The sequence below is a fragment of the Idiotropiscis lumnitzeri genome, chromosome 8 (assembly GCF_059441095.1).
Source record: "Idiotropiscis lumnitzeri isolate Australia: NSW breed Sydney's pygmy pipehorse chromosome 8, RoL_Ilum_1.0, whole genome shotgun sequence".
Taxonomy (NCBI): domain Eukaryota; kingdom Metazoa; phylum Chordata; class Actinopteri; order Syngnathiformes; family Syngnathidae; genus Idiotropiscis; species Idiotropiscis lumnitzeri.
In genome coordinates this window covers 20,106,416-20,134,319 of record NC_142398.1, presented here as the reverse complement: position 1 = coordinate 20,134,319, position 27,904 = coordinate 20,106,416, and the positions used below count along the sequence as shown (strand labels likewise).

The following is a 27,904-nucleotide window of genomic DNA, read 5'->3' as shown; positions in this document are numbered from 1 at the left end:
GCAACGTTTTTTTTTTTTTAGTTTATTAGTCCAAATAAGTGCGCAACACTTAATGTGTGTATCGGGGTGTAGTGACACTATGTACCGGTAGAAGGCTTAACACTAGTTAGCAGCATGCTAGCTGAAGAACAACTGTTGTGTCAAGGATTCATGAGCAACATACACGGAAAGTGAGGTGAGAGCGAACACTTGTATCTTTACGGAAATGCGGATAAATAATGCAACGCGATTTTGATGGCAATTTCCACGGCCACACATTGCTTGTGACGGCTCATTTGATGGATGCGACCGTGTTTTTTCTTGACAGATTTCAGCAAGCAAGCATTAGCTGTCGATTCGCTAATCGAGGATTCAAAAGCAGGGTGTTATTTGAAAAGTGTTAACAGTGGAATAAAATGCTCTTGGTAACATGATGAACGGAGCGTTTTATTCGTAAATCAGGTGAAGCCTAGACTCCAGAAGACTAGTTAGCAAACATTGCGTTTTAAGCTAACGCTAGTTCATTAGCTTCCCATCCCAATTCATCCTTAATGATTCATTTTTAGCCAACGCCAGTTGGTAAACAAGTTACATGGCATAAGTGCGAATTTAAATTAAGAAGAAAAACGTTGTTAAACTGTCAACCGACTGACAGCAAAAATCAAGAGACGGCCGAAATATAGAGAGAAGGGTGGGTTGGTTCTTAGGGCAAAAGCACACCACTTTTCGGCATGCCTTTGCTGTGCCCCATTGCATGCCCCGTAGCACAGGTTCGAGTTCTTAAGAGCTGCTCACGTCAACGTCTCACCATAAACATCTCTTTACACCTTATCGTGGCTTTCGCTGCTGACAGTGATCTTATCGGAACCCGTATTATTCAAGTCCAGACCATTTGTGTTGGACTGAATCACATCTATGGATGATGATTGGTGTCCTCGAGCCATTACTCTGAGTCAGCGTCTACCTTATATTATCATCTGTAATGAATATGTATGTGTCCGTGTCCTTAGACCTCGCCATGTCTCAGGTGGAGAAGAAGGCAGGTTTGTTGAGGAGGACATCGTCCTCCAAGAAACCGCTGAAGGAAAAGGTGGTGTTGATGTATGATGAGATCTTCGGAGTGAGTATCATACGTCACAAATCCCCATTACATCAACGTTTATAGTCATATTATTTTTGTAAATAATGCGTTGTATGTTTGTTTTAGAAAGAGGACCCAGCTAAGAATAACCCTCGCTTCTGGGATGAGCTGTTTCTGATGAAGGTATATTTATGGAGTCAATATTAACATAGACAGAGACAATTAGCATCATGACATCCTCTTTTTGCAGGTGAACCTGGAGTACTTGGAGTCGAAGCTGGAGAGTGTCGATGGCGAGGAGGTGCAGCGGATTCAGGACAACATCAATTCTCTCTTCCATCACAGTGTTCAGGCTCTCGGGGAGGAACATCAGATCAAAGTGGTCAATGCTCTCCAGGTGACTTTTGGATGAGTTTTAGACTGCGTTGTGTGCTGTATGTTTCATCTCTAACCAAATTCTGGCTTTGTGCTACCTGTGTTGTACTTCTCTGTTCTCCCAGACTCTATGTGCACTTTTCAGAGGAGTTCATCAAAAGAACAAGTCGGCATCTGGCTTTGACATCATTAATATGCTTGTGGGTTTTGACAAGGCCGAGCAAAGGATGAAGGTATTCAGTCAGTCTACGACGTGAAAGACAAAAACTCTCTGTCATGCACATGGATGGCAAATGCATGAAAAGAAAAGAAGTTCAATCCTAGCTGTGTTTGCTACAGGACCTCATGGAAAGACTGGACAGCCTCCTTTGTGGGGACGGCTCGGAGAGTCTGAAGAGCCTTTGTCTCAAACTTCTGCTGTGTCTAGTGACGGTGAGACATCATAGCAAAATTGACGAGTGCAGTTGCTGTTGTTACTATCAGGGGTCATTTTTAACTTGATTAAACTGCGTGTGTTTGCAGGTAACGGACAATATTAGTCAGAACACCATCTTGGAATATGTGATGATCAATAGCATCTTTGAAGCCATTCTGCAGGTAAGATGGCGTCAAAGGAGAGAGAGGCGTGAACATGTCAATTTTGTTTTTGGAGTGAAAGACCACTTTCAGTGCACAAATATCCCACCCTTAATGTATATTGTTGAAGGGGAAGTCAATCCCATTTTTTTTTAATGCATAGACTAGTCTGCATAGAACATCTATGCTGACTAGTCCAAACGCAGCATTCTGATTAACATTGCGTTTGCGGAATATGAGTTAAGCAGTAAAATCCACCTGTTTTTAGCCATCCAAAGGGGCGGCCATTTTGTCATTTCTGTCAACTGAAAATGACATCACAGTTGCTCAGGGTTCAGTTTAAAAAAAAAAGGAAGGAGGTGATTGGTTATTACCTTCGCCCTGAGCAATGGTGATGTCATTTTCAGTCGACTGATGTGACAAAATGGCTGCCTCGTGAGATGACTAAAAACAAGTGGATTTTGCTTCTTAACTCCTATTCCACAAACACAATATTAATCAGAATGTGATGTTTAGACTAGTCAAGGTGCATGGTACATTTTACATATTAAAGATTTTTTTTTTTTTTTTTTTTTTGGAGGTGTGGGGTGTTGACTTCCCTTTGTGTTGGAGGGTTTTTTTCCCCCTCGTTACTAACATACAATTAGTAACGTTGCTGGAGTTTTAAATGTGAAATGGGATAAACCAAATACCAGAACAGCAGATTAAATCAGTCTCTAAACGGGCAAATCCAAATGGGGGAAATATAATCTGAAAGTTGGTTGTTTTACCACTTGTTAATATTTAATATAATATTTAGTCTTGACCTTAAAGTCTGTATTGTGATTATTTTATTTTTAAAACATGTTATCAGTGATTCTACCTGGTCTCTGCAGATTCTTTCTGATGCGTCCAGTAGAGGGCAGCATGGTTACGATGCCGTCGTTCTTCTTGCCCTTCTGGTCAATTACAGGAAGTATGAGGTTTGTTTTTTTGACTGACTTGATGCACTCAATATTTGCAATATAACAAAAACGTTTACCTTGATTCGACTTGTGCAAATTGTGTGTATTTCAGTGCAAAATGGATGGTAAAATTCTTTCAAATGCTTTCTTTTTCTGTTTGTGTCAGTCGGTAAATCCATATATCGTGAAGCTCTCCATCGTGGATGATGAGCCCACACTGGATGTAAGTATGTCTAGTACGGTGCAGTGCAAACGTTTCAAATGACCTTTTGCTTTGACGGAATAAAGTTCACTGCGTCTCTTATTTATGATTAAAATCTTTGGTTCTTTTATCTCAGGAAGGTTTTTTAGGTTGTAATTTACCAGACATGTTTTGATGTGGATTTTGCTCTCCTCAGGAACATTTTAGTTTTCCATATATTCCATGCAGAATTGGTCAAACATAACATCTAACTGTGGCTCAGACATGTATGTCACACAAATAAAATAAGCGTTCATACAAAACAATCTAATATATATCCTTGTTTTGCTCTTCTTTTTCCGCTCAGGGAATGGGCCTGGTTGTCCACCACGCGCTAACAGAATATAACAGGTACGATGTAATCCTTTACATGTACAAACAAAAAACAAGGCACCATAAGTTTATTTTTGCTGTTTTAAATACATGTCTGAAGGAAATAATGAAACAGTTATTTATAGCCTGCTGTCCTTTGTCAGCCATGAATGTTTTTGTATGCAGCAATGATTGGAATTTCAATGCTGTTTCTAAAGTACGTAAGCGGTTATGTCACTTGACAAATGTGTCCGAGTAATTAGTGTCAGCTTTGTTTAGTCCATTGCTGTGCATACAATGCATCAATCTTTTGGTTACTTTGTCTGACTCTACCTATCATTCTGTCAACCTTTTTTTACTTCCTTCTTCCTGTTAATTGTCCCACTTTATTCTCTCGCTACAGGCAGTACAAAGACAAAGAGGAAGAGCACCAGGGTGGCTTCTTCTCCACCCTCACTAGTATGGTAGGTATTTCCTTAGTACAATTTATTGAAAGAAAGGATGTTCAGTTTTGCACTGATGGTCCGATTTGTTGTTCTCTAAATTTGAGCAATTCCGCATTTGTCCACAGGTGGGCAGCATGTTTATTGCGGATGCGGATGAGAAGCTCTCTGTTCAGTACGTAACAATCTCAGTTTTTGTGTTTGGGTTGTTTTTAACTTTGCTGGAACCGATTGGTAATATTGCTGAGGTTGTTGCAAAAGTGTGATGGTTTCTCTCTGTCAATGACTCTGCTGGCTCCGACTTTGAATGTCCGTTTTGTCTGCAGGACTAACGAAGCAATTTTGCTGGCACTGTACGAGGCCGTCCACCTCAACCGCAACTTCATTACTGTATTAGCACAGGTAACGTTCAGACCTTTTCTATGGGTTTGCTCGTCTGTCGACACACTGCTGCACGTTTGTGCTCTTCATTAAGATATCATTTTGTTAAGTTGCACAAGCAGCTTCATGTCTTATTACTCATTTATAACTACCGTTTTTTTCTCAGTGCACTGAAGGAAACAGCTGGTGTTCACTGAGTGACACCTTTATAATATCTTCCATGTTTTTGGTCTTTCCTCAGAGCCACCCCGAGATCGACATTGTCGCTACACCGACCAACCAACCTCAGACGACACCAACAACGCCACTTGGCACAACGCCACCTTCTCTCGACAGTATGTCGTTCTCCTTTTTCTCCCCTTATCTTTTTCTTCTCTCTTGTTCTTATAGCCGTAGAGCTGTTGTTATTATTTTTTTGCAATTAGTTTGGGAGTCATACCACAAGGTCTAACATGCTAGATTACTTCTAATGCCCTAAAACCTTCTGAATTTCGAGAATGGAAAAAGTAATTTCCCTTGCAGTGCCCCCAGCAAACTGCAACCCTGCTTTTCAATTTTAAGTATCCCAGAGCCTCCACTGGAACTATGTATTTACAAAAGCTTCAAACCACAAGTTTCCCTTTAAACAATTTGGAAGTACCTGAAGGGGTCAGGGGATGGAACAAAGTATTTTGAAAGCTTTTTAGCATTCTACCTCGTTTCCTCAGTTTGAGCTGAACTGTGTTGCAAAATGCATTTTTCATGACTACTTTCCCCGACATTGCGACTTTGTCCTGTCGTGACCAAAAACCCTTGGACACCCAAATGCACCTACACCGGCAGCCTTTTCAAACATTTAGTAGTTTGTTTTATGAAATGGAGATGGTTCAGTTAACAAGACAACTGGAAGACAACTCAGTAGTGATGTTTCTCAGTGGACCAAAATGCTTCCAGTTTAGTTTGCACGTCGGGTTCATTTGGGATACACTTATGTTAATAGGGGCATGTTTCTATCTCGGGCTAGTTGTCCCATGGCTACGAGAGCCATTTTCTGTATGAAATATTAACTCCTCCGTTAAGATGAACCTGTCACATGCAGCCTGCGTTAAAACATGATCACACGTATGCCTGCAGTCCGGAATATCCAAGCGCGTTAGAACTCCCTGTGATGGAATCTGTACTGACAGTGTGGAAATGTTTCAGTCCTGTGGGCCTGCAGTGAGCGCAAATAGAAATGGCCGCGTCATCATTAGTGAAACAAGCTATTGTGAGAAAAGATTTTCAGTGGGTGAAAATACCGGTCGAGACAACATAGCAGCTTCAATGATGGATTTGAAACTTACCTTCTCTTATCGTTGTTTGCTTGAATGAATATAACCACTACGAGGCGGTATGCTTACTTTAAGAGGGCCAAGTCAGAGCTCAGCGATATTTATTTATTTATTTTTGGATTAGGTTATCATGGGAATGACTGAACTGGAACTGACATGTGTTGAATGGTTTCTCAGATTCAAAGTTATTCGATAGGAGCTTTTCCATGCGCTTACACCCAGATTGGCTGAAGTTTTAATTGTTCATGTGCTGTCTAGTGATGAACAACCCAGAGCTGCCACTGGATCCCAACTTGCAGACAAGCAACCTTCTCATCACCTTCCTCAAGTACGCCTCTATCGTAATGCAGGATACTAAAGGTAAAAATAGCACATTTCCTATTCTGTCCGCTTTCTTTTAATGCTTCCTCGCAGTCCTCATCTTTCATCCATACAATATATACTTGCGTGATGTGTGCATATCCTTCCATGTTTATGAATTTTCTCCGATCTTTTTCCACCAATTAAAACCTTACATGTTTTCAGATGAGCATCGACTCAACAGTGCCAGACTGTGCCTAATCATCCTCACATGTATAGCCGAGGTAGGAGCAGCGTGCATACTTTGACATCCTTCATCACTTGAGCTCTGGATCTCGGTCGTGTTTACCACGTGGTGTATGTGTGTGACAGGACCAGTATGCTGATGCCTTTCTGCACGATGATAATATGAACTTCAGAGTCAGTTTGCATAGAATGGTGAGTCCATGGTGTGAACATGTTGAGTGGTTTACTGTGTATGTTTGTGCTATCGCCTAATGTGTCCTAAATGTCATGAGGTTTGAAGCAATTTTGAAAATCTGGTCCGAGTGAATTTGTTGGCATTTTTTATATTTCTTTGTTTGTTGGGCATTTCTTTGCAAAACTGGTGATTTCAGGTAGCTGGAGATCTGGGTGATTAAGGCAACTATGTAATAATAGTCCAGCCAGGGGCACCCCCACAGTTGTCGCTAGGAGTTTTACAATTTTTATTGTATAAAAAACAAATAATAGAACGTAATTTTGGATGAAGGCAAGGTAGCAGATCATTGACGTGTCAAATGTATTCCTTTTGCAGCCCATGAGGCACAGAAAGAAAGCCGTGGAGAAGAACATTCCTTGTTTGCCGCTAGTATGCGCCGTTCTGGGTAAGATGTTTTTTATTAGTTGTCACATTTGCCTCATCTTCATCAAATTCCTGTTTATAATTATTCACTGTAATTGGTGATTACTTGGGAGTCGTACGTGTAACAGAAATATCACTGACAGTTATTTTAACACGCATTTGTCTCCTTTTGTTGGAGACATTTTGCAAAAAGAGATCAGCTTTTATAATTCACTTTTCTACTGCTTTTTTTTGGTACTTTCTACAGATCTGATGGTCGAATTTATCGTCACACACATGATGAAGGATTTTCCCATGGATTTGTACTTGTGAGTATATGCAGGACTCAATGCCCACAAAATTGCATTGATGTTAGTCACATTTTTATTTTATTTTTTTTTGTTTGTTTACGTCCTCATCAGGCGCTGTGTTCAGATCATTCACAAGCTTCTCTGCTACCAGAAGAAGTGCAGAATCAGGTTACACTACACATGGAGAGAGCTATGGTCAGGTATGCATCATTTCCGAAAAGGAAAATCAGCTGTAACATTACATCAACCAGTCACCATAACAATATGACCGCGATGAGCTGAGTAAAATATTCTGCCTTTTGCAAATGTGATAATGTTGACTTTTATTTAATACAATAAATCTCTGACATTGTCAATTAAAACGGAGCCTCACAGGCAGGATATTTTACACATATCAGCATAGTATTAAGTATCGTCATTAGGGCTGGAAGGTAAATCAATATCAAAAGAAAATGCGTTCCATAAAATGTTCAATAGGAAAAAAAATCAGGACTAAAATCCTTGTTTACGGTCCTCGTTTGAACAGTGCACGTCTCATTAATAAGGGGCGTGGCTTCGGTCAGACTCAAGGGTTTGAGGGAGCAGTGAAGTCAAGTCAGACGACATTGAAATTTTGCAAACCGTTTTAGAACTGCAAACTTGCTCTCTAAAGTTGCATATTTTTGAACTCATGACTGGATTTTGCTGTCTTTCATCTTTTTTTTTTTTCCCTCCCTCTCAGCTATGTTGACAACTACAGTTTTTCTTTTTTGTAAGATTTGTGTTGTAAATCTCTTGATGCTTACATTTGTTGTGCATCAATGTTTAAGAGTTTACACTCATTGCAAGCAAAACGCAATTTCACTCCGAAGTCATTGCCATGTGCGTTTGGAAATAAATTGCATCATTGAGTTTGGATAATGAGTCTCTAAAGAAAGCACAATCCATCATGGTGGCCCTGGTTTCAGCCTGGTCAACACAACACAGGATCACATTCCACTTTTTAATGGTCCCATTGCGCTGTCTCTCATTAGAATACTGATTCCTCTAATCAGACCAATAATCGGCTTCATTCTGTGGATGGCGCCGCTTTCCCTGCTTGCGGTAATGATAATAAGGAGAAAAGAAAAGAATGAGTCAAATTAAACCGGTAGATGCTTATCTTTCAGCGTCTTACAGAAAGTATTTTTATTTATGCTTTTTGCATAGGTTTCTCTAAGTCCTATATTATTACATCTTATTAACTCATTTACTACCATTGACGGCTAAAGACGTCAAAGATCCTCTTTTTTTTTTAACTCTGCTGTTAGTGATGTGCAGTACACTGAATAAAGCTTGGTGCCGACATAATTCTCTGCTCAAAGATGTCTATCAACCCTCTGGATATATATATTTTTTTTTCATTAACGACTTCTTGTCTCCCTCTGCATAGCGCTTATCAACCTGCTCAAGTTCCTACTGTCAAATGAAACCACACTGCTGGCTAAGCACAACATCTTTCATCTGGCGCTACTGGTAAGAAACACCGACTCAATGTTACTAAGACAAAAAAGGCAATATCGAAAAGTGCCTGACAGTCTTCTGCGTGACTAATGTGCACAAGATTGAATTGCGAGATGTGTTAAAAAAGTTCCAAGACTGATGTTGCAAAAGATACATTTAAAACACAAACTACTACTACCGCCCCCCCCCCCCCCCCATCCCCACCACTTTTGCTTTCGCACACTGCATGTGGAGAGGCGAGTGTTGTAGCAGGCCACCTTGTGGCTGCAGCTTCACCATGACAATTCATCTGAGCAGCCAACAGTAGTTGGCCAAGAAGATTATCGTGCTGGAGCAGTCTCTGCTCACTCAACCTGCCTCCGTGTGATTTCCCAACCCCCTCTTTCCAAGCTTAAGGCTGTCATTAAATACCTGTTTCAAAGACAAGGAAGACATCAAGATGGCTGTGATGACAGCACTGCGGAGGATTCGAGAAAAATCCTTACAGGAGTTCTTGGCGTGGCAGAGAAGGGTGAAAAAGTGTGTTAGCCTCCCGGGGGATTACTTCAAAGCGGGGAATTTGAAGTGTGTCTTATGTGACACCCGTCCTGGGATATTTCTGCTACACCTTGTATTGCTTTAGGATGCAGATGAAGTTAATTCGATGTAATCATGATATTATGTGGCATAAATGTCTGTCTTTGGATTAAGCATGCTGTAATGTTTAATGGTTCTTCCTTCCTGTCTCCGAATCCAGGTGGTCAACCTGTTCAACATGTTCATCACATATGGTGACACATTTCTGCCCACGTCTAACAGCTATGATGAGCTCTACTATGAGATTGTGCGAATGCACCAAGTGTTTGACAACCTCTACTGTATGGGTACGTTTAACTTCTTGAAGCATTTCCAAACCCAAGTAAAGCTGAAGTTCTTCTGCAAACGATAAAAACTTGCTAAAAGTCTTAACTGATTCCTGACATTGACAGTAAAGAATTTGTAAAAAAAAAAAACCTTTTAATTTAACAGAATGAAGCCTTTAATGAAAGAATTACACTCGCAACTCAAAGCAAAAAATTGACTGAGCCACGGCTTGTATCTTATAAAAATCGGAAATGGGGAGGTTAATGTCAGTCGAGGCAACACTGCCTTCTTTAAACCTGCAGATAGATATTTGGGGAAAAAATTACATGCAGCTTTACTTTTTACTCAAAAATGTGTTCATCAACCAACACGGCCAATAATTCTGTCTCCAGATTTTGCTAATTATGAAAAATTGTGACCCTATAACATTTTTTTTTCAAATTAGTACACAATAAAATCATGCAACTTGTTGTTTTTCAGTGCTGAGAGTTTCAACAAACACTGGCCAGTGGAAGGAGGCTGCGAGTAAAGTCACACACGCCCTTGTTAATGTTCGGTAATAAAACACACACACGCACACACATTCTTGACCACCAAAACTGTATGCAAGAGGAAAGAGTCACATTGGCGTGTTGAATGAATTTCAAAGAAGAATGTGGTACAGAAAGTTCAAAATAGTAAATCATTTATTTGTATTTAATTTTGTTTCGGGATCCCAACCTAATTCCTGTTTGAACGTCTTCCACCTCTCCCTCCTGCCCTTCAATTAGATTCACACACGTACTGTCTTTTCCCAGTGGTAAAGTAATTCCTCATCTATGATCCTCTGGGGTCACCCTGGCTTTGAGTTGTCCCTTTATGAGCTGGTTTCTTTCACCTAATCAGTTGCGCCCTCCAGAGAGCTTCGGCTGCTTAAATTGGCAGTTGTAAAGGCTGAAGGGAAGGCGGCGGGATGTAAGTGTTGCCGAATAATTTACAGAGGAATAAATAAACAAAGGCAGGGAGAAATCAAGAAGTCATATCGTCGATGGAGAAACTAAACCAATTGGATTTCTTCCCATCATCCCTTTCTGACATTCAATGGCTATTGTTTTCTTCATGCTAAGGGGGGCGTAACAGAAAATAATTGAGAAGCACTGGCAAAGCCCCTATCTTGTCAAACCTGCTCACCGTAATCCATTACTTGGGTGCACCCGTATTTGAGTTTGCAATCTGCAGTTTAGCAACACGCCATAGTTGCCTCCTGTACTTCACTGCAGTGTTTCCCCAAAGCACGCAAGCACATTGCAGGTGGTACGAGGAAACAATTTGTTGATAATTGTATCAATGTAGTCAAATCAAAGTATTTTTATATGTGCTTAAAGATTCCCATCTTGATACGATTAAGTCCGTCTTTGGTGTGCCTCGTGCCCACTCTGCTGCAATCTGCTGAGGCTTGACCTCGTCTCCCTTCTCGGAGATGAATTGGACTCAGACTGTGAGCCAGGTCGTCATCAGTGCCGCGCGGCCCTCCTAATGCTCTTGTGGGTGTTTGGGAGCAAATCCCCGCCAGCCTGCTTCCAAAATCGCAATGAAAGCTTTTGCAGCAGACTGGCGCAGAAGATTTCATTTCTGTAAATAGTGAATGAGTTGTTCCGTCACGTGTCGCTGTACACCCGGTAACATGCTTGTTTTGTTTTTGAAGGGCAATCATCAACCATTTTAACCCCAAGATTGAGTCATATGCTGCTGTGAACCACATCTCGCAACTGTCAGAGGAGCAGGTAACAGCACGCAACAGAATTTCAAAATCTCATGGGCATTTGGCCAGGATGTGGCATTACACACAATGTTGATTTCAATTTATTTGTGTTGTACATTTCCTGTTTACATTATGCGTTCAGTTCCCACTCAGACAGTGTGAAATGGTTGTTTGTCTATATTTGGACGGACAGAAACCTCCTATGTGCAAATTTGGTCAATTTAATATTTTTTCACATTTTGATAATGTTGGTCAGTCTCCGTGCGGGTGGGTCTGTTGTTTTTACAAATTTTTGACCAATGTAAAGCGTTGAAAATGGCTTACTGTCTTTGATAATACAATGTTACTGGCTCAAAAAAAAAAAAAAAAACGTGCCATTTTTGGTTTTCATGAAAAGCAAGAGATGAGGAAAAAAAAAGGCAATTCACTGAATTTTTCCTGCTTGCTTTTCCCCTCTTAAATTCACATTGTGCTTTGCAGCAAACTGTCTTGAAACATTTGCAGTGAGGCAATTTCAAACACAACTAAAAATCATTAAAGCACAAACACATATACAGTTCAGTTTAAACTTGTTCACGTGGCATGATTTTAAAATTGTTGGCACACTTACAAAACTTGAGCGACCCCACACACGATTTAAAAAAAAACAAAACAAATCAAAGGCATATCAGTTAAAGTCATCACATCGTACACCTGGTGTGGCCTGAAAATGTTTTGTGATTTACGTTAAGAGATCATTACTCTCGCCAAACAGAAGACAAGCAATGTGTCGAATGTCTGTGACTTGCTGCCATGCTATTGCCCTGACATGTTTTCAGTTTACCTGCAGTGATTGCCGGCTGCCATACAAACCAAATCTGGACTTACTTATTTGATCTGTTTACAAACATAAAATGAACCCTTTTCCCGACACACACGCACGTAAACACTAAATTACTTCTTTTTGTCATTAAGGAAGCGCTGATGAAGAGACGAGCTCATTAAAGTCAAAGCGAGCACAGCGAGGATAGAAAAAACATTTTTCAAAACGATAAGAGTGATGGATATGGTCATTATAATCCCGCCATGCTCTTATCTGCTTGACTTAAGCACAACAAGCAAGCGAGGAAAATGGAAGTTTGGTGTGACTGAGCTGCGAGATTCCCATTGCGCGACCAGGAGTTTCAAATGAGAAGAAAGAATCCCGATGGATTCACTCGTGCTTTGCACATCAGCCTCAATGTTGTCTTACATCTGACTGCGGGCTGTTGACTCTGTTCTGACACTGATTGCTTTCGAGGATCATTTAAACTGCGGATTCTCAAATGCAGCATTAAGTCTTGAGTTTCGGTGCTCTTCCTCGAGTGAACACACACGCCACCTGTACACCGTCAACTTCTTGTGTCTTCATTCCCGAAAGTGACACAAAAAGATTGTTGTCCAGAACCACGGATCCACATTAAAATGCAAACACATCCTAGCATGGGGGCTGCTTGCGTTGCTTGTTATTTGAGATAACAAAAACACGAGGGGGACGTGCCTGCTTGATGATGCCGAGTTGTGTTTGCGGGCTAAAGCCTCTTTGCTCAACCGTCACGTGAGCCGGCTTGCAGCCTCCTGTCTTCTCTGGATTCCTTTTTCATGCTCTGTTTGCTTTCTTTCCATTTTTTGTTTTTGTGCTTCCAGCCTGTTTGTCACAGGAGGCACATAAACTGAGGTTATCATTCAAACGTGGAATTTTTCCATCATAATGCCGTTTCATAAATAGAAATAGGTGGAGCGCTTCGGATTAATCAAAGTAAAATGTCTAAAAGTGATGGCTCAGCTGTTTTGGACATACTGCATTCCACGTGGTGAGTGCATGCAATAAGTGGAACCCCACCACACTTAACATCGATGTGTTTCCAGTCATCCACATCAGCAGCGTTTTTATTTTGCCGAGGAAAGCGTTCCAAGGCGAACGTTTCATGCTGTGTTTCGGGGTCATTAATAAAATAATGAAAAATGTTGGCATTAACGCCTATTTCATGGCTGAGAGGGTAACTGTCAGGGGAGGAGCTGTGGAGCATCTTTGCATAATTAGCTCTGATTTCACTCCAGCTTCTCATCTCAGCTGGACGCACACACACACACACACACACACACACACACGTCAGCTTTTATCATTTGGAATACACGAACTGAGATGCCAAGTTGATCATGCACATATTGAGACTGAAGAGTGGAAAAGAGAAGAGCTGGAAATAGCTTAGAAGTAGCCAGCAGACGATGGTGACGATGCAGCGCGTGATCCCTCATAAATAAAATGTTTTGTTGAAGTATTCAACCCTGATTAATATTTGACTGTCTCAGTTATGCGTTCATGTCATGCAATGTGTCTCTTTTGCCTGCGGCTGCGTTAGGTGCTGGAGGTGGTGCGCTCCAACTACGACACCCTGACACTCAAACTGCAGGATGGTTTGGACCAGTTTGAGAGATACTCGGAGCAGCCCAAAGAGGCGGCTTTCTTTAAGGAGCTGGTGAGACGACCAAAGTGTACCTCAAATTTCCAGCCTTTAGTAATGCTTCCATTTACGCTTGTGCTTTGTCAATATGAATTTGGATGATTTATTATTTTGTCTATCGATATAAGATGCTCCTGGCCTCTTGGCTTTTCCTATTTTTTTTTTTTCATTAATGTGCTGTCCTCGCGACACGTGCCTATGTGCAGCCAGACAGCCAGGGAACTAACGAAGAAAACTCCGTAGACATGGCGTACTTTTCTTGCTTTTATGAAGTTCTCTTGTCCATACAGACAACAATTTTAAGCATTTTTTTTAAATATAAATATAGTAACTGCAACAAAGAAGAAATAACCAGAGTTAATATAGTGCAGGTCTGTACACGAGCAGTTAGCTTGATGAAATAACACATTCCCATACACTTGCGTTCAAAATAAAGTACACACTTGACCTAAAATAAATGTTGATGAAATAAGAAACACTCACAAAGACAAAAGTCTTCCAAGGCTCGAGTGTTTTGGAGTACGTTTACCAAGTCATGAGCCTCTCTTACGCTAATACGACTCTCTTTTTCTTCGGAGGTGAAATACGTCAAAGATCCACTATTGAAACAGATGCGCTAACATCAACAAATTCCAAAACGATCCACAAAAAGAAGAGTTCTTACTCTCACACTTTTATCGGTCGTTTTAACAGCTTGCACTAAGCAATCGAAAATAATAAACTTATTTATGAGGAAACGTGAACTTATTCAAAATCTTTGACGAGCACAAACTTGTGAAATATTAACGTCTATGCAAGACATGACAGTTAGTCTTAAACAATTGCAAAATAATTAGACGTCATTATTACTTTAACAATGGCGTGACCGGCAATTTGACGGCTTGCAGCGCAAGAGCATTACGATACAATGGGCGCTCCTCTAACTGTTTCTCATTATTTCATACGTCAATTTACATTAAAAGATATTCACAGCTGAATTTCAATGAACAACATTTTATTCGACACTCGAGCAGTAAGCAATAATCATTTTAGTCGATGAAATCATTGCTGTTCTCCCCGTACCTGTGTGGGTTTTCTCCGGGGACTCCGGTTTCCTCCCAAAAATATGCACGGTAGCTCGATGTGATTGTGAGTGTGAATGGTTGTTCGTCTACGTGTGCTCCGCGATTGACTGGAAACAGTTCAAGTTGTATCCCGCCTACTGCCCAAAGACAGCGCGGCTCGGATTATGGATGGCTGCAAATTCGTCAAGCTTTCATCAGACAGCGACAAAAGCCAGCTGTTCAAAAGCCACATCCTATGTCGCGGCATCACTTAGCTGTGACTGCACTGACCAATACGTGTCCCGTGTGTGTCCTCAGGTGCGCTCCATCAGCCTGAATGTGAGGAAAAACGTGTCCTTGAACACCCTGAGTCAGGATGTGCTTCTCAAAGAGTTCTCCACCATCTCCTGAGAAGCATTCTCATGCACTGACGGTGTACAGACGCGCACGCTAACACCAACTAGAACATGTCTTCTTCATTCCTCTTGGACTATTGAAACTTCTCTCACGGGCCAGAAGCACTTTGCAGAAGCTCTACCATGTGAGATGCGAGTGCGGGTGTGGCTCCTTGTGTGCAAGCTGCAGTATTGGCTGGACTGTTAACATGCCCTGAATTTTTGGATGGCAGATAATTTGAAGAAGTATTTTTAATCCACTGCTGGTGGCGTCTGCTGTGATTGGGTGTGTCTAATTTATTTCTCTACTTTGCGCTTCATGTTCTTGTACGTGTTCAATTACATTTCAAGTATTTTCACTTGACACATTTTGCTGATGGTCGAATAGTAATGACGTTGATGCTCTGGAGTTACCAAAAGGAAGCCATGACTAACTACTGTGTATCTTAACAATCATTTCTTACTTAAGTTGAATGAAACTGAATATGGTGATTTTTCTTTTTGTTGTTGTTGTTTTTCTAAATAGGTTTGTGATCCCCCCCACATGGTTTGGTTTTTGCTTCAAGTCTGACTTAATAAAAAAATATATATAAATATATTTCGGTACACGGGATTCCTCATTTGTTCACTGCCTGTAATTTACAATGGCTTGTTCTATTTTCCTTATTTCATGTTTTATTTGTTCATGTTTATTGTTTCGATAAAGCAAACCTCTGCTCACGTGGGCACAATCAGGAGACATATTGCGCACATACTGATATTGTCCAGCAACTTAACTGCGAATTTATGCTTTGTACGTTTTTATGATCTGATTTCCGTGTAGTGGTCCACTCGCCCGACGTCACTCCAGTCAGCGTGCAATCAGTTCCCATAATCTGCCGATGTGAAAAGTTGCTTACCCTGCGATGCACCGGCCCCGCTGTAGTCTGCCTTTCGCCAAGCTAACCTGAAGGTTAAAGAATGGATGTGTGTGTTTAAGTGCAAATCAAGCCAGACGTTTTTACTGCGACAATCCATTAATGCTGCTGAGTATTTGGAATGTTGCAATTGAAGCATATCGGCTTTCTCATCAAATTTTCATTCAGACGGAGATTGCCTACTTTGTTTCTACTGATACTCCCCCGTGCGCCCCCCTCCTTCGTTTCACTTTGTGTGTCCTGGACTGCATCTGTGTGAGCACAACGCGAGACTAAACACTCCTGAAGACGTTCGGCTTTACTGTACTGATTTTATTTCACTTTTTGGCATCATCACGAGTCAAGCTGTGAGTTTGCTAACTCATTTGTGTGCATTTACCCCACTGTATTTGTCACCTGCTATCAGTACTCCATCTTGAACCCTGTTGGCACTGTACTCGAGTACAGTGACTTGATAGTTAACAGCTAATCAAAAAATAAGCATAAGGCTGTTGAATGCTTCTCCCGGTTAAAATTTCAAAATTCACCCAAACAGCAAGGCACTGCTATCGTAATGCTAATGCTAATTAGCCTTTATGTAACCCTTCCATACAAGCAACAGAATGCATATAAATGGTTTCGCAACATGTAGGCAGATGATATTATAGTATTTCGTGGCAGATCTCCTTCATCCTCTGCGTAGAGCGACTAACATTAGTGCCGTACTGATGAACTCAGAGGAGTTGAGGTGTTATGAATCCCACTTGAGTTCCAGGCAGGTGAAATATATGGCTGCTTGCAAAGAGGCAAGGAATGCCAAGACTCAATGGAGCGCTATAGTGCCTCAATGAATAGTAGATCCATGTTTCTGTCCTACACTGTCCCCGTGGCAAAGGAGGCGCACCAGAAGGACCAGCATTTTATTGATCTTGTTTTATTCTTTTTAATTGTCATTTCTGTACATTTTTACTAAGTACAGTTTGAGTGTTTTTTTTTCTCTCATTAGTATATGCATTTCAACATTTTTTTTTTTTGGTGGGCTTGACCCAATTAATGGCATTTCCATTATTTCAATGGGAAAAGGTGATTTGGTTTCAGGAACAGATTACACTTTTATCTCTGTTGACCTAATTTTCTTGTCTTTGAGAAACCCACAAAAATTGAAAAGGCTTTAGGTTGAAATTTCAAGATGAACTTAAAAGCACGATGAGCTTTACGGGTGAACATAATATGATATTCTCTCAAATTTTCACTGCATTTCTTCAGTGTTTCAGTTCTTGCACAGCTTGCTGGCCTCATTCATGAATCCAACACCTTCCCGTTCCGCTCCTTGTTAGGGAACAGCAAGATGAGCAAAAAGTGATGAGACATTCAACAGTTTTGGCACATGCGTTCAAAAGTTTATACAAAGTCAAACATTTTTTATGAAGTGTTCTCTCCTTTTCAAACTCGCTCTCCATCCAGCCAGCCATCAATTTTCTGTACTGCCCCTCCTCATTGGTGAGCTGGAGCCTATTGCGTCTGAATTTGGGTGAGGTAAACGCTGCTGATTCAATATTCAAAGTGACTTAATTGATCTCCGAAGGTCAGTCCAAGTTTGACACTGGAGTGTGAGAAGGAAAACTGGAATATAAATATGCTTAGGCGATCTGTTGGTTCGCCATCAATAAGACGTCAGAATGACACATAACCCGTCTGACTTTCTGGCTGGCCGTTTTTTTTTTTTTCTTCCCAGATGGAGCTCAGGCCCTTTGTCTGCACTCCCCTATTTACATATGCATTTATTCGATATCGATATTTACTATGCTGCTGAAGCATTTTCTTATCCTTCCCTGACAAGCCATAAAGCCATAAAACCCGGAGGGGGGACAGGAGGCTGCCGTTATCAAAGAATTTTACAAGGTGGCAGCCCTCTTGGGAAGACCTGCCCCTGTCTGCACAAGTGATAAAGAACAGAGGAGAAAGGAGATAGCACCATGGGGGAAACTGGATTTGAGGTGATGGGATTGGACATGTGACCATTCACAAATATTTCTTGCAGTCTGCCTATTTGGAAGTTTACAAGCAAGAATGAAAGCTGCTCTGGTTGATTCAAAGAAATTCGACAATGCGTTGCTGCAAATGAAAGTCTTGCATGGGAATTTGTTTTTTCTTTAGTGCATGAATAGGAGAATAATGAGAAAAAAATATTTTGAACTCAGTTGAAAAGATGATTTCATCTTGTCCAGTATTGTCTTTTTCATTGCTTTCTGTTTATTCCACACTTTAGTCAGTTTGTGTCATCTGTGACAAATTGACCTCGTACCTATACTCCACCTCTTCAACAACACAACAAAATAATTTGGGGTATTTTTTAGCAGAAGTGAGTTGTGTCCACAGAAGTTGCTGAAGTTTCCAAAAAGTTATTTTTTCTCGTATTTTTGGGGAGATGGGGAAAAACATTGGCCAAATCTTTTCTGTGATTTTTTTTCACTAATTCCTATGTAGTTTTCTTAGTATATATATATATTTTTAAAAGAAGTAGAAGGAAACCAGAGGGATCTCTATGAATTAAGGATAAGGTTGAGCAGCAGGTGGATTTTCATCGTTATAAATTTCAATGCATAGTAAAATCCTCATTGCGCGAGCGTTTATTATCAAATTAAAACACACATACACACACAAAAAAAATAAAATATTGTCAAACGGAAAAAAGGAAATCAGCGTGAAAGATAAATCAATATCGCAGTAAAATATTATTATTATTTTGTGAACATTATTAAATGAATGCAGTTTTTCTATTTTCTTGATTGAGTCATTTCATCATCGTCATCATTCATCGTACTGAACGAAGTGACCAGAAAATGTGCCGTATGTAACAAGCTGCTTTTTTTTTGTCGCTCATCTGCGTGCATGCCCCCCCCCCTTCCTTCTCGTACACGCGCGATCCGACGAGCGAGGCGATCAGACGTTCTTTTTGAAAGTTCGTGTGAAAAGAGGAGCAGCTGAGATTGGACGAGCAAAGGAGGAGGGAGCGGGATCATCGACATAATCACACTCGTCCACACTTTGCAGCCTTGGCGATGTTCGGGAGATGAACGCGCACGCGCGCACAGTTCGCGTGCAGGTCCAGCGGTTCCACGGGTCCTGTAAAGTCGTGGGCCAAACATGAAATCCTCAAGTCAAGACCACAGCTTGTCGGAGTCTACCGAACTGGACCGATCTTACGACCCGCTCACAGGTACGTGGATCTGTCTTGATTTGGGGAATGATCTATTTCATGAGGCAAATATTCCACTCAGTTCAGTCCCAGAAATGGAAAGAGGAGGTTAAACCATACATATGCGATCAGTACTGCTCGTGTAAAAGCTGCATGCTTTCATATATTTTTCATTGATTATGACTGTATTAAATACAACACAAATATCTTTAATATTCTTAAATCGTGATGTTCTACAAGCAGTGTGTTTTGTTGAGTCAAGGCAAATATTTTATAAAAGAAATAGTGAATACACACAAAGGTCACTTCTGTTCAGTCCTTCAGCCATCTAATAGAAGAGCATTTAATTGTACTGCCTGTCACTATACGTCGCAATCCAAGAAAGTTGAAAAAAAGGCGCATGATTTGCTTGTGATGCAAAATCATTTTTGGACCGATTTCATAAAGCTAAATATTTTTTTTAGTGAATCTTACAAGGTGAGTCAATTTTTGCATCACAAATTTGATGAGATTTTTTTCACATTTGCAGTGAATCTAATTATTTTTTTTGTGCATAATATGACATAATATTAAATGAATACCTTTGGTAGTGTCAATCAAAACTTTGAGTTTGATAGTTTGTGATGGTCGATGTACGTCTCGCTGTTCCGAATTTCGGTTTCTAATCTCAGGTTCAGTCTTCCTGTGCGTAGTTTGTCTGTTTTCCCCGTGCTTGTCTGGACTTTCTTCATGGACTGCCGCTTCCTCCCCCATTCCAATAACCAACAAAGTTAATTGAAGACTCTAAATTGTCCTGGACTATGAGTGTGAATGTTTGTGGAAATGTCCCCTGCAATTTGCTGCCGACCAGTCTTGGGTGTCACCCGACCTTTAACCCCAAAGTCATTGCCAAGTGACCCAAATTAGGACTGTAGAAAGTAGATGGCGGCGTCTGTTTTTTGCAATGGTTGGTATCAAATGGTGCAGGTATTCCCACCAAAGTGTTTACAGGGGTGGCAGAGACATGAGCCTGCAAAAACATTTCATCCAGGCTGCGATTTCACCTCAGAAGAACTGCAATAAAATAAAAAAAAAGAAAAACACCAAAATGTTCAACTCAATTCGAATGAATGAATAGAATGAATGGATGAATATATAATAATCAATTGTATTTAACGACTAAACTAATTGCTGTGTGATCAGGACGATAATGCCGCCTTAACTTTTTTAATGAAGATATTGCATTGCTGTGATATATATATATATTTTTTTAACGAGATAAACAAGTGAGCATGAAGTGAGAGGCATCAAGCAAGAAAATGGAAGGCGCTTGCAGGAAATCAAGTGAAAGTCTTCCAGCATCTCTTGTCATCTCTTCCTCATCGTGTTTGGAGTGTAATTAGATCAGTGAGACGCTCTTCTCTCTCCTTCAACGCAAACCATTTATTTATTTATTTTACATACTTGCAAAGACAAGCGCACTTAATCATCCCTGTTAGATCATCCCAAAATAGACTTTGTCACTAAAAATAACCGAGTGCCTGCTCTTATAATAAATCTTTGAATAGAAGTGTGCGCAGCTGGCTGGTTTGGTAGACGATTCGAATGAATGTTTAATTTCATGTTTGTCACTTTCTTCTGCTGGTGTGCTGGCCATTCAAATGTTTGATTAGCCAAACAGTCAACAGGTGCATCAACACACTCCGCAAGACACACCTTTGTATGGATAGGGATTAGATGACAGCAACCGTGGAAGGCATTATAACAACACACGCACTCACGAATACGATCAAGAGTGTTTGATGTCACGTCTAAAAAGGTTCCTCAACGATGGGACTTTTGAAGGAAAATGAAAACCTTCCAAGTTTACAGAATTTTAATTGAATCAGTTTCCTTCTTCTGTGAAGATTTTCTCCAGTGTCACAACATAAAGTGCTACCAATTGCTAACAATGCTAACAGATAGCATTAAGCTAACTTGCTAACGTGGTCATTTTTTACTCCGGTGTCCTTCTTGTCGTCACATATACAAAGTAGAATCACTCGAATGAGAGTTGCAAATATATTGAAATAAAAAAAAAGGGTGAGTGCGCACGGTTTGTAAGAAATGGTCCTCCGGAATGTGAATGTCGTCCCAGTAAGGATTACTGTAAGCAACGTGATTGATTTAGCTGGGCCTAACCCGTCTTAAGCTGCCCGGACGTCCCAGAGGAAAGAAAGTCAACATCAACACAGCGCTGCCCTCTCACAAGTGATTATCAAATCACAAGATGAGTTTGGCACCTTCAAGGAAACTGCAAGAAGGTCTTATTGTCGCCAACTTGTGATGTCATTGGCTATCGTAACTGTTAGCAACTGTTAGAGCCCGTTCACTCACACAGCAGAAGACACTTGCACTGTTTGACTCTGAAGGCAGCGGACGAATAGTACGTGCCACTGGTACTATGAAATCTGCCTGGCAACACAAGCTTGCTGAATTCTGATTGGATAAAAACTCTCACCTAAAAATACAACACTGCGATATAATATGTCATGAAGGTGAGGAATAATTTTTCCAGCACACATTTGTTCCTAAACACTTTAGAAAATTGATGGATGGAGGAAGTATAGCATTTATGCCAATAGCATTTTGATGCTTAGAACCTTACAGCGATTCAATAAAATACATTTTGGGTAATAGGACTTTAACACCTCATTGAAATATCATCATATTGATCCCAAAAATGAATTATTGCCTGCGGCCTTGCCATGGCCTGGAGAGAATCTGAATGATGCAACTCCTACATTGCTTGTGACTTGAGGAATGTTCCAATATTTTTTTTTTTATGTTTTAAGATAATGGGACAAAATCAAAACTCATTGAGGAAATTATTAATTTTAGCAAATGTATTTATTTATTTATTTATTTTATTGTTATTTTATAAAAGAAAATAATCTTTAAGTATAGTAGGGGAAAGGGATAGCCAACAATTTAATTAAATGTATTTTTTAATTTTTAATTTTTAATTTTTAATTTTTAATTTTTAATTTTTAATTTTTAATTTTTAATTTTTAATTTTTAATTTTTAATTTTTAATTTTTAATTTTTAATTTTTAATTTGTGTTTTTTTTAATTATTTTTAATTTTTAATTTTTAATTTTTATTTTTTTCTGTAGAATTCATGACAAAAAACAAGACCCACTCTCTAAAAATACGGATTGCATTTTTTTTACTTCCCTGCCAATGTATATTTTCCGACTGTGTTTTTCTTCTCATTTCTCTTGCCCTTGTGCCTCATCTCATCCTCAGCTGGTAAAAGAGTAGATAAGAGTTTTTTAATTGTGTTAGTCGCAGTAGAGAGGAGTGTATCGATCTGCCTCCGTGGGCTGCATACAATGAAATTGATTGAAACAATCAAAGTCAGCCCGAGGGCATGCACAGGTCCAATCTTTGAGGGCGAAGTGTTTTGGAAACACATTTAACCACTTTATAGACATGAACATGCCTAAATGTGCTTGCTTGTGTTGGTAATTGTGTTCAACCACAACATGCACTAGTAAACACATTCCCCAAACCCCGTGTGTGTGTGTGTGTGGGGGGGGTGTGCGTGGGGGTGTGCGTGTGTGTGTTTTGATCTCTTCAAATTCCAGTGTGATCAATGTTCTCTTCTAAAAATACTTGCCGGGAGAAAGAATGACATTGGCATGGAAACTTTTTCTTCTCTCTCTGGTTAAATACGCTCAATAGACCCCCAAAAAAGATTGCATCATTTTTGCTGTTCTGCGTCATAAAGCTGTCAAGTGGCGTCCTTTTTTTATTTGCTTTTCCATTTCTTTATTTGCTTTTCCACCCGGCTGCAGCTGGCGTATTTGAACGTTTGATTGACATCTCAACAGCAAACATCATCACTGCATGAAGCTCTCGATGAATAATAGCGGCATGCACATGTGCAATCAGCACGTAGCGTGCTCATAAATACGCTTATACAACTTCTTAGCCTCCTATTAGTATAAAGGTGGTTTTCAAATTCATTATGTTTATGATCATTAGTCTGTCTTGTATCTGGATTTATTACAAAATATCTCTCATAACACAATTTGTTATGTATAAGATGCATTCAATTTTTAAATAGTTTTTGTGAAGCATAACGAACAATAAAATTACATAAATAAAGCGGTCTGTGCGCCCGCCTCACCATCTGATTCTCTGTTGGAACATCACTGTGTGGAGTGTGGCTGATCCTAAAAACTTTCCTAAAATCTCTATCTTTCTATTTCCGTCTTTTTCTTTCTTTCTTAGCATTTCTCTATTTCTCTTGACTACACTGCTTCCAGTATATGTATGTTAGTTTTTTTTTTTTTTTTTTTTGTCCAATCAGATTTCAGCCTCAATATGCTGCCATGTCCTTCCAATCTGCCCAAGGCCTTCAGAATTAGCAAGATGATGTAAATTAAATATATTAGGAATGACTTTTGCTTTCACCAATCAGATTTGAAATTAATCCTCACAGGACCAGAGAGCTGGTACTTAATAATTTCAGCGTTTGTCCCTTCCTTGGTTAGGTTGGCCACAGCCAAAACACATTTCGCAATCTGTACTTCTGATGAGTTTGATGTATTTTGTTTGAACATTACAGTTTCATGAGGATTCTGTTCTCTCTTTTTGTTTTCAGTTTGACTGCCATTGATGTGTCAAAATCAAACATGTCACCCACACAGCTTGGCTATGGCTGTTAGTGGAAGTGGAGATGTGTCATCAGCATCAGGCTTAGGGTTATCCAACATGTTGGATGTGTGTGTGCCTTGTGTATGTCTTGTGCAGTAGTATTTTTTATTGGCCACAGTTTCTCGTGTTGCGCTATGGAGCAACATTGCCCTCTGCTGGCCAGATTCATCAATACACCGTCAAGTTCGCTGCAAACGAGTTACAATACATTCATCGTTATTTATATCGCGTTTTTGCTTTTTAAAGAAGAGAATTAATGTGACGAATTAAAAATAATGTAGGACTTTACATTATTACCAATTTCAATTATCTCTACTGGAATAACCTGAAAGTTTATCCTAAACTTATGGAAGTGATCTGACATTCAAAATCTCTGCGCTTGACAACAACGTAAATGCGTAAATGGCTGCTTTGTTATATAGTATGCATTTACTTCAAAATAATGAATGTTTATTAATCTATTTATGCTCGCGACATGTAGTGACAGGCAGTAGAATTTACTGCTCTCCCACTAGCGAGGTGTCTCTTGATGTGTATCCACTTGTTACCATTCATACGCAGCATAAAAGCTTTGGGTTCCACTATTCTATTCTATTCTATTCTATTCTATCCAGGTAACCCTCCAAATAAAGCCTCCAAAAGGAGCATCAAGCAGCGCTTCCTCAAACTGCTGCCCTGCTACCATTCTGGCTCGAGCCCGTCCATCAATCAAAGCAAGTGGCCCTCGGCGTCCCGTTACGCATGTAATGCATCTCCTGCGCTGTCTCAATTTGTTTTGTGTTTCCCTGCTCGAGCAGATAGCGTGAGCGACGAGGCCGAGCTGTCGGCGGTGCGCTACCGACCCGAAGGCCTCGAACGTCTCATGGGGCAGACCAGCTTCAGCAAGAAAGAGCTGCAGATCCTCTACAGAGGGTTCAAAAATGTGAGTTGCGTTGGCAACATTTGCTCTCGCCTGCGATCACTTTCAAGCGCGTCCTTATATCTTCTCATTTCAGGAGTGTCCCAGTGGTGCAGTGAATGAGGAGACGTTTAAAAACATCTACTCTCAATTCTTCCCTCAGGGAGGTCAGTTAGAGTATCTTCTTAAAATACAACTATGCTGTGGTTAGCAAACTCCAAATATGAAGACGGTAATTACAAAGATGAGCAGAGAAAAGAATCGAACAAAAAAAAAACAAAAAAAAAAACAGAGCAGTCTGCGTGAAAGGGTCAGTCCCGTGTCATTTTCAGCGTGGGAATTTGGACATTTTACAAGAGTGGGATGACATTTTTTACTTTGAGAACAGTTTTTTTTTTTCAGTTCAAGAAAGCACCCAACTCATTTGTAACAACAAACTTAATTTGCGCTGTAGTCCGTCCATAGAAAAGTTGACAGCTTTTATTTGATTTCAAAACTAATGTGTGGGTGTGGGAAACACCATCTTATGCTGGATATAATGGTAAAAATGTTTTTAAAAAAGACATGTATCTAACATTAGCATTTATGCTAGTGCTAACAAAACATAAAGTGTGTGATATGTGCTTACAAAATGTGTATAGTGATCATATAAAGTGCTCCTTTTCCAGATACAAGCACGTATGCGCATTTCCTGTTTGAGGCTTTCGACACTCACAACAGCGGATCTGTCAACTTTGAGGTAAAACAGTAGCGTGTCAAATGGGTCAAAAGATTTCCACACAGCTAGCTTGCGTGGCTTTATGCGGGATGTGGTTTAGAAGAAAAAACAAAGTTGTGTCAGATGTACACTTCACTTCTCTCTCTTATGTCCCATTTGTTTATTTTTTTGTGTGTTTTTTTTTTTTTTTAAATCGGCCGTAGGACTTTGTCCTAAGTCTGTCCATCATCCTCAGAGGTTCCATCACAGATAAACTCAACTGGGCCTTCAACCTTTACGACCTCAACAAGGACGGCTGCATTACTCGAGAGGTGCCGGTACTCTTCATTCCATTTTTTTTTTCCTTTTAATGTTTTACTTAAAGCTTTTGCCGATGATTTATTCTGGTCAGGAGATGACAGACATCATGCACGCCATTTATGACATGATGGGCAAGTATACGTACCCCTGCATGAGGGACAGCGCTCCCAAGGACCATGTGGAACTCTTCTTCCAGGTTGGGAACAATAAGAATTATAGAACAAATATGGAGGCAACACAGTGACATAGTTCAAAGGTCAGCTTGGTGTATAAGATCGGTACACACGTTAATTAGTACCCAAGAAAAATCTTACCGCATTTATATGAATATAAATTAACGCTGATGCTGTGTCACCTTGTAGAAAATGGACACGAACAAGGACGGCGTCGTCACCATCGACGAGTTCTTGGAGACATGCCAAAAGGTTGATTATTATCATTTTAAAAAAAAATCTTATTTCCAACTTGAGTCAACAACAACTTGTCGTGTGCCTCCCCTTCTAGGATGAGAACATCATGCAGTCCATGCACATGTTTGACAACGTCATCTAAAAGTGGAGACCAACATTTCTACCGTCGGAGCGCCACCTCAGCGCTGCAGTGTGTGCGTGCGTTCCTGCATGTGTGTGTGCGTGTGTGTGTGTGCGCTTGGTGGACTTGAACACCTTTGTCACCTCACAAAGTGACAAAATAGATCAAGATAGATTTGTTGGAGCCGTTCAAGACTGAAGCACGACCGTGGGACAATTTTGTAGGAAACGAAGGTTCGGTTTGCACATCTGCCTCATAGTTCTGATGTTCAGGGTTTGAATTTGGCCGTCCCATGAGGAGCTTGCACGTTCTCCCCATACTCGCTTGGTCCAAATATTTCCTTACTATAATATCAAACTCAGACTCAAAGAAAAAAAAAAAACTGTCTAAAAAAGGAAACCTTGCAGAACGTTGCATTGCACATTTTGTCTGCCCATATTGTATTGCATGTCTCCTTCTTATTTGATATTTAGCATTCATAAGGCGCTCGGATAAAAACTGTTCATAAAGCCGAAAAGCAGTCTTTGCACATCACGCTCCAGTAGTTCCATGGACAGGTGGAGACCAGCGGCGTCATCTGTAGACGGTATGCAAACTGGAAGGGGTTAAACGTGGATGGTGGAATGGAGGTGACATGTTATTTTATTCGTCTTAACAATGATTTCTTAATAGTGGAGATGATCGCTGCCGGGTGATAATCATCCAGAGTAGTGACAGTGGATCTGTTGGGGTACTGGGACGATAGTGGCCATTTTGAAACATACAGGCACAACTGCTTGACTCAGGGAGATATTAAAAAAATGTCTGTCAGGATCTAATATGTTCGATGCGCCCCCGCTAGTCCAAATGCGGCATTACATTTTGTTTGCGGAATATGAATTATGCAGGAAAATCCTCGCATTTTTATCCAACTCTGGGAGCTGCCTTGTAATCACATTTGCAGTCAATTGAAAGTGTCAAAATGGCTGCCCCCTGAGATGGATAAAAACCGGTGGATTCTGCTACTTAATTCATATCACAAAAATGCAATATTAATCAGAATTCCGTTTTTAGATTAGTGGGGGCGCATACAAAAAAAAAAATGTAAAGAAAATTTTTGACTTGACTTCCCCTTTAAAGACTTTATTGTCTATAGGTGTAAATGAGTATGAATGGTCATAGGTGTCAAATCCAGTTCCAGAAAGTCAAAACCCTGCCACAATTCGGATTTAGCCACAGGTGTAAACACCTGCAACCTGATTTGTCACCTCGGGACTTTTTAGGGAACCTTGTGATTATCTGAACACCAGTCAAGATAGTACACAGGGCCCTTGCTAATTTCAAATGTCGGCAAATACTATTTGACATAACTCGCTATATCATTTCCTCCTCAACCCTAACCCTGTCATATCTGATACACACATGAGACACGAGGCTGTGAACTCATGCGATAACGTGGTCATGGCGCTAAGTCACTTTCCTGGATATTGTGAACCTCTCACATTTATTCGGACCCTCTCGTGTCTGCATGACGTGCGGTCACACAAGCCGTGTGTTGAAATATTTTCCATAGGAATGTGATGATGATGGATGACAATAAAACCTCACAGTTAAGATGTAACAACTGCTCCTCTGTC

General features: G+C 40.3%; 2 protein-coding genes across 4 annotated transcripts; both read left to right on the top strand.

The window, feature by feature from the left end:
- Window positions 1-62: 62 nt before the first annotated feature.
- armh3 (armadillo like helical domain containing 3) lies at window positions 63-15,661 on the top strand. Of its 2 annotated transcripts, none has more exons than XM_088303464.1 (26): window positions 63-175; window positions 990-1,099; window positions 1,187-1,243; window positions 1,311-1,457; window positions 1,561-1,668; window positions 1,775-1,867; window positions 1,958-2,032; window positions 2,887-2,973; window positions 3,122-3,178; window positions 3,504-3,547; window positions 3,912-3,972; window positions 4,080-4,126; window positions 4,278-4,353; window positions 4,574-4,667; window positions 5,901-6,002; window positions 6,168-6,226; window positions 6,315-6,380; window positions 6,739-6,808; window positions 7,034-7,094; window positions 7,188-7,276; window positions 8,488-8,570; window positions 9,295-9,421; window positions 9,882-9,957; window positions 11,086-11,164; window positions 13,524-13,640; window positions 14,987-15,661. In XM_088303464.1, exons 2-26 carry the CDS (start codon window positions 998-1,000, stop codon window positions 15,077-15,079), a joined length of 2,070 nt encoding a protein of 689 aa, XP_088159590.1. In that variant the 5' UTR covers window positions 63-175; window positions 990-997; the 3' UTR covers window positions 15,080-15,661. The 2 variants fall into 2 exon arrangements, with proteins under 2 accessions (XP_088159590.1, XP_088159591.1); XM_088303465.1 differs by lacking the exon at window positions 63-175 and adding an exon at window positions 269-441.
- A 3,211-nt stretch (window positions 15,662-18,872) lies between these two features.
- On the top strand, window positions 18,873-27,885 carry LOC148332663 (A-type potassium channel modulatory protein KCNIP2-like). 2 transcript variants are annotated; one of them, XM_088303142.1, is made up of 9 exons: window positions 18,873-19,179; window positions 24,456-24,554; window positions 24,639-24,763; window positions 24,837-24,906; window positions 25,408-25,478; window positions 25,661-25,768; window positions 25,849-25,953; window positions 26,120-26,182; window positions 26,262-27,885. In XM_088303142.1, the coding sequence occupies exons 1-9, from the start codon at window positions 19,107-19,109 to the stop codon at window positions 26,307-26,309; spliced, it is 762 nt and encodes a 253-aa protein (XP_088159268.1). In that variant the 5' UTR covers window positions 18,873-19,106; the 3' UTR covers window positions 26,310-27,885. The 2 variants fall into 2 exon arrangements, with proteins under 2 accessions (XP_088159268.1, XP_088159267.1); XM_088303141.1 differs by having other exon boundaries at window positions 24,456-24,763.
- Window positions 27,886-27,904: the final 19 nt, after the last annotated feature.